The sequence below is a fragment of the Branchiostoma belcheri genome, unplaced genomic scaffold, assembly GCF_001625305.1.
Source record: "Branchiostoma belcheri isolate BF01 breed outbred unplaced genomic scaffold, Haploidv18h27 scaffold56, whole genome shotgun sequence".
Lineage (NCBI taxonomy): Eukaryota > Metazoa > Chordata > Leptocardii > Amphioxiformes > Branchiostomatidae > Branchiostoma > Branchiostoma belcheri.
The window spans coordinates 1,620,754-1,627,069 of record NW_017804198.1 but is presented as its reverse complement, the minus strand read 5'-3'; the positions used below and the strand labels follow the sequence as shown (position 1 = coordinate 1,627,069).

At 45.7% G+C, this 6,316-nt stretch overlaps 1 protein-coding gene across 1 annotated transcript in view; it reads left to right on the top strand.

Moving 5' to 3' along the window:
• Positions 1 to 3,950: 3,950 nt before the first annotated feature.
• LOC109481571 overlaps positions 3,951 to 6,316 on the top strand; it is a 10,016-nt gene continuing 7,650 nt past the window's right edge. Inside the window, exons 1-2 of the mRNA XM_019784165.1 lie at positions 3,951 to 4,064; positions 5,930 to 6,065. Coding sequence (XP_019639724.1) covers positions 5,956 to 6,065 — 110 coding nt within the window. The 5' untranslated portion in view covers positions 3,951 to 4,064; positions 5,930 to 5,955. The remainder of the gene's footprint in view (positions 4,065 to 5,929; positions 6,066 to 6,316) is intronic.

Below are 6,316 nucleotides of genomic sequence, written 5' to 3'. Positions count from 1 at the left end.
ACAGAAGAGCAGCTGTGCAGAAAATCTGGCTTTCTACCAATGAATCCTCGGAAGACTTTGAACTTAACTGGAAGGGATTTTATATCCCCACAGCACGCACCACATAACAAAACACGTGTCCTGCAATATGTTGGGATTAAGCTATGAACGTAACACTTAATAACCACGCGCAAAGCGACATTTAAGATAATGCTTGTAGTTAGAACCATACAAAGTCTATAAGCCATAAATGGTGAAGTGCTTTGCGTTTGGGAATTAGCGAATTTCGTCTCATCGCTGTAATTTTCCCAGAATTCCGTTTCATCGCTGTCATTTTCCCAGAATTCCGTCTGAGCGCTATCATTTTTCCAACGCCGTTACAATGTGGTTGTTTGATCCATAAACTTTTCATTCATTCATCGATGTATTATGAAATGTTGAACGGGCCGATTCCCTGGCAGTCCACCACATGCTCAATATCAACATTAAAGTCATCCACAACATCACTCCCGACTGGACAAGTGATGTTCATCCTCTGAGTACAACACTGAGAAGTCAGAACACAGTTACAATATGGCAGACTGACGAGCTACATTGTGTGGCCTTGCTGAGGTCGAGGTTACCGAAGCTCCAGAAGCTGAGGGATAAAAGAATGCGTACTTAGTAAATACTTAATCCTTTTAGCTCCCGTCGGAGCGTAAGGCCACAGCAAGTAATTTTTTATGGATTATCAGCGCGCGCATTGATTTTCACCTGATTTGGGGGAAAAAAATTTGTTGCCTTCTGAAAGTGGTCACCATGCCGAAAATGGACAAAGATGTCTGTTGTCATGCCGGAAGGTGGATGGCAGATAACTATGAAGAGAGGAGACAAGAAAAGGCTCTGATTTAATGTTTTGTTTCTTACTTTGATTCAGTGATATGTGATGCTGGCTGTGTATATGCGTGTGATGTTCCCACTGAATCAAAACCATTTGTACCATGATTCAGTCAACATTTTAAAATGTAGGAACCTTGTTTTTTCGGCCCGCCTTGTTTTTTTCGCCCGCTCGCATTGGATTTGGAGTCTGCGGTGGATGTTATCCATAAAATTGACTTGCTGTGGCCTAAGGCTCTGACAAACTTCTTCCAGCCTCTCCGACCTCATGCCCGGTCTTTTGGGCTCGCGGCCTTCCATTTCTTTTCCACCGTCCTTCTCCCCAGGGACCTGCGGTTTCCTTGGGGAGTGAGGGCGACATACGGATGTCTGTTTTGTTCGGTGCGGGCATTGCAGGCTCCAATCCTAAGATTTTTGGGTTTTGCCAAAGAATCCATCAGATTGGAAACTTGCTCTCGGCTAGCTTTCGTCTACACTCCCGAGATTGTGTGGCTTTTTAACTTTGTCAGTGTCTCAGTAGCAAGCTGTTTAACATGGCGGGGTGCCTCCCAGCGCAAAACCCTCTCCCGGGTTTACACATCCAGGCTTGGGTACCGGCCAGAGCGGAGTGTGATCCTCCATTTAGCGACTATCCAATTTCCACTCCCTCTTTCGAGGTTAATGTAGTAGTAATGTTGTACCTTCCCCGAGACTAGGAAATTCAAGCCCTCACTCTAGCCTCCTTCGCAGACTTGTAGGGCGCGGCGTTGTTGTTTTTTTTCGTTGAGCGACAGGATTTTTGCCGGGAGAGACGGTTTCGCTGCCAAACCGTCTCTCCCCGGCAGAACTCCCTCGGCGGCAAAATCGTCCCTCCGCGGCAAAACTCCCGTCGCTCACAACAAAAAATAACGCTGCGCCTTACAAGTTTGCAAAGGAGGCTACCTTAACTCCACGTCAAGGTAAGAGGATGAGAATACAGGTGTTTGAACACGAGGGGGACAAGGCAGATAAGGTTTCCATCTGAGGAAATTAGCAAACTGCGGTGCGTCCCTCGTGACACCCCGCTATAGGACGTACAGGTTGCCGATAGGGAGAATGTCTGCTCCGCATCACCAGGGGAGAGATACAACACCTGCGGCGTCTTCACAGACCAGAGATATGACGACGGCTTTTCCAAGATTAGCGTGTACCAGAGTGTTGCACTTGGGCCATTTTTTCACGTTTCACATTTGACCACTTTCAGTAAAGAAAATCAAATTGTACTACAAATGCTAGCATTCATGATGCGTTTTAGATTGGATAACAAGTAGTTTAAACTTTGGCATGCTTGCTTCATAATAGGCAGTCCTATTGGCAATTATAGGGGACACAAGAAGATATTTTGTTACAAAATGTTAAAAATGCAATTTTGATAAAATACTATTAATGGTACTCTAGTATATCTGGGAAAGGCGATTTATATAAATATATAAATTGGAAAGGGTACAGAATCAAGCTGCAAGATTCTGTACAAATAACTGAAAGGGATGTAAGTGTCACGGAAATGAACGAAACCTACAGTGGGTGTCACTGGAAGATGTCCAGACTATGGATGATGTATAAAATGCCTAAGAAACTAGTAGATGTTCCAGCTATTAAGTATCTAATACCAGCTCAGAAAAGAACAAGAAATAGCCATAACTTCAAATACCTGAGCTATCAACCAAGAATTTAGGTGTTCAAAAACTCATTTTCCTAGAACTATCGCAGAGTGTAATCTCCAAGAAGATCCCTTTTGGTGGCAAAAAGACAGTATCAAATTGGCCAGGCTGTATCCATTAGCCAGAGAAGGTCGCCAGCCACCGACGGGTGGGGGTAGCGACAAAAAAAACGGCCATATATAAAAAGGTAACGATCATTCCCCACAACCTCTGCTTGGAGGGTGCGCAGAGTAGAACTCGTTGTTACCAAGTACAGTAAGTAATTACTTGTGATCACCAGATTTTAACAATGTTTAGAGTTAGGTGTTGGTTCAAAGGTTTGGTGTAAAAAGGCTTTCGGTTTAATTTAGCCAGTTGGCACCGCGCCGCGTGCCTGCGAAGCTGGTGTGTTACGCCGAGGGGCGGTTATACCGGCTATACAGATACAGAAGATGGTGTGTTACGCCGAGGGGCGGTTATATCGATAGAGATACAGATATGCAACAGACCCTCTGCTATCAAAGCATCATAAGGAGAATATGTCCGCCCAGATGGCAGGGATTGCCCTGGTCCATCGACCAGCGACATTGCGACCCTGGCAGCGGTTTACGTAAGCACCATTATGGTGTTCCTTTTCCACGAGAAGTTTGTTGGCTTTAAATTACGTACAAAACAGAAGTAATTTCAAATGCTAACGGTGACATTAGATAGATATTCGGCTACATCCCGTAGGTAATTTTCTGCATACAAAGAAAATAACGGGTCAATGACTCCTTCCGACCCATAACTATGCTTTGACGCAATCTATTACGAAAGCACATCAAAAGCGATGAGTTATAAGTGATATCTATGCCTGGATACGTTTACCCTTAATTAATGATAATCTCGTATCTCCTCTGCATATCTTGTAAAGGTAATACTTTTGTTGCCAACAAACTTCAAACTCTACATGAAGAATGTTGCCAACGAACTCCAAACTCTACAAAACGCTTCAGTTGTATGTGTCCTGCAGAAACAAAACACTTCTAGTTGTATGTGTCCTGCTATGCTTTCCTTCTCTTCTGGGATGGGAGGTTTGACTCATGCTATCCATAGTTTTTCAAATATCTTAATACCTTTTGTCCATTGTAAAAGTGGCTGCGAGAATATAAGTTGTACCTAACTTCAGTTCGCAGTCACTTAGTCCATGTCCTTTTATTTGTATTCATCACTGTGCTTCTGATTAAACAACGTCTACAAGAAGAAAAGGTAGAAAATGCTCCACGGCGACGTTTTCCCATTTAATTTACCTTTTAGTTCCTTTATCTCCGCTGGAAGGCAGGTTTCCTAGAACCGGCGGCATGCCGGTAATCGCGACGTCACATGTGGGGGCCCGGCAGGATATCGCGGCACCGCCTGGAGAGCTGAGTAAACTTCAGGATCAGGTGCCGGGGAAAACCTTTGATCTCCTACGCAAGTCTTGTCACCGCGAAAGGCATAAATACTTGGCGGAGCGACGTGAGGACAGAGAGAAGTTGCGACGCCGTAGCAAGTGTACCTCCCAACTAATAGGTGAGTAACGCTTTTCTGTCTCTAGTACTGCTGCCACTGCGCGACCACCTGTTAAGCTAAGGTCCCAATTGGGAAAAGGGGCCCTGGCGGGTAGTTCCCGGGCTGTTTTTTACCACTTTCGGGCGGGACCCCGACGTGGCCCCGCGGGGCACCCTGCGGCTACCGGGCTATTTTTTGGCCCGTCGGGGCCCCGAGAAGAATTTAATTCTGAGTTAAATTCTACCCGGGCCCCGCTGACAAAAAGACGCCGTGACCTCATCGTGAGAACACCGAGAGGTACCCCTCCGGTTGCCGGCATTCCACCGGGACACATTTCTTACGTCACAGACCAGATGAACAGAATAAAGGTGTGTACTTCGTAAACCCGGGTAAAATGTGTGACCTCACAGATCAAATGATCACAACAAATACGTGAATTCTGCATTACGTATAGGTCAATACAAGACATCGTCAGAGAATCTGCTGGGTACCTGCCGGGTGCCTGCCGGATACTGACCAAAGAGGGTGACAAAATTTCTAACAAAATGCTACTGAAGGAAACTTTTAATTGTGACCACGACAGCCGATGCCCGCTCGACTCCTGAACCCGGCCGGAGCCAGCCGGGGCTACATCCCTGACGGGCACCGGCGTAATTGGGACCTTAGCTTTAGAGAAAAGTGCCCTGTCACACATAGCTAGCCTCCACCAGGCTTCGGGAGGGGGCTGGAAAGAGTAGAGATCGGTCAAAAAGAGAGATAACATGCCGAGGGAGTTGGTCCGCTAGCCTAGAGAGTACATTTCAGGAGCCGCAAACTGTTCTCTCCAGCAGGCATGCTATCACTGAGTCTATTTGGCCGATTTCTACTCTTTCCAGCCGCTTTCCGAAGCCTGGTAGAGGCTAACACATAGCCGAATATGGCCTCCTGAACACTGCCCAACTCACCCAACTATGGTCGGCTGGCCGTTCAGCGAGGTCGGACACTGTTCGGCTGCGCCAGAAAAGTGTTTTAAAACGTTTCAAACATTCGGGAGTGAACGGGGATTGAGCCATGGTTAGGTACTGGTTGGCTGGTGCTTGGTATTAATATTTGACTCAAATTTAGTTTAAATTCGATTCGATTCGTATTGAAAGTTAGGCCTAAACCTGGCCACGCTGCTCCCGAACCTGAGCCAACCTTTGGTGGGTTTTCGGGGATAAGTTCCGGTAAGGTCCTGAAGGTTCAAGACCTCAAGTCAACACTGGCTGAACGGCGATTGAGGTTTGTAGTGTTGTAAGCAATGCTGGCTGTACTAATACAGTGTATATCCATTTCAGCCAAATTCAAACTTGTTTTATAACCAAAAGCAAGGACTCAAGATGGTGGGGATTGTTCTGTAGTATACTTGATACCTAAAATTATGCTTGAATATGTGAAATAGAAATGGGAATAAAACCCCAAACTCTTGGAAAATCTTTTGGTAGTATTAATATAAATCTAGACGTCTTCTAGCTGTGACGTCAACAAATATTTCCTTTTTTCCATGTTCGCGCCACACAATAAAGGACATTTCCATCTCTAATTAAGTTTTGTATGGTCTGTCTAGTAGCCAATATGTTGTCTCTTCTATTACTGCTCTAAAGTCAAAGCCAAAGACGACTTGGCGCTAGCCTCTATCAGGTTTCGGGAAGCGGCTGGAAAGAGTAGAAATTGGCCGAATTATCAGGTAACATGGCAGGGGAGTTTGTTCGCGAAAGAGAACAGTGCTTTCTGTCAGTTTGGCCAATTTTTACTCTTTTCAGTCGCTTTCCAAAGTCTGGTACGGCTAACTTCAAGATGAAGCGAGACCCTTAGACATGGCTGTTTTGTTCTCAGCAAGGATTTCTGTGTAATGTCCTTGTTCTCAGGTTCTTCTACGACCCAGACCAGGCATATGAAGATGACGATGGTGTTGAGTGTGTTGGCGTCCTCTGCGGTAGTGTTGATGTTACTGTGCTGTGTGACGGCGGCTCCAGCAGGCCAGTCCGCCAGCCAGCAGTACAGGTGAGGCGTAGGACAAGTTGTGTTTGCAATAGGGATTCACTTTTGTTAAGGCGCGGTCACATTTTCCCAACCCGGGGCCCGGCCGGGCAGTCGTATGGAACGAAAATTATAATAAAGACAACAAAGCACAAAAAAGTTGAAAAATTAAGAATGGGTATATATCTGCGATTCTGCGTATATTCTTGAAATAAATTGTTGATTTTTCGTTAATCGAAACAGCGCGGCCGGGCCCGGTTTGGAAATGTGACCTC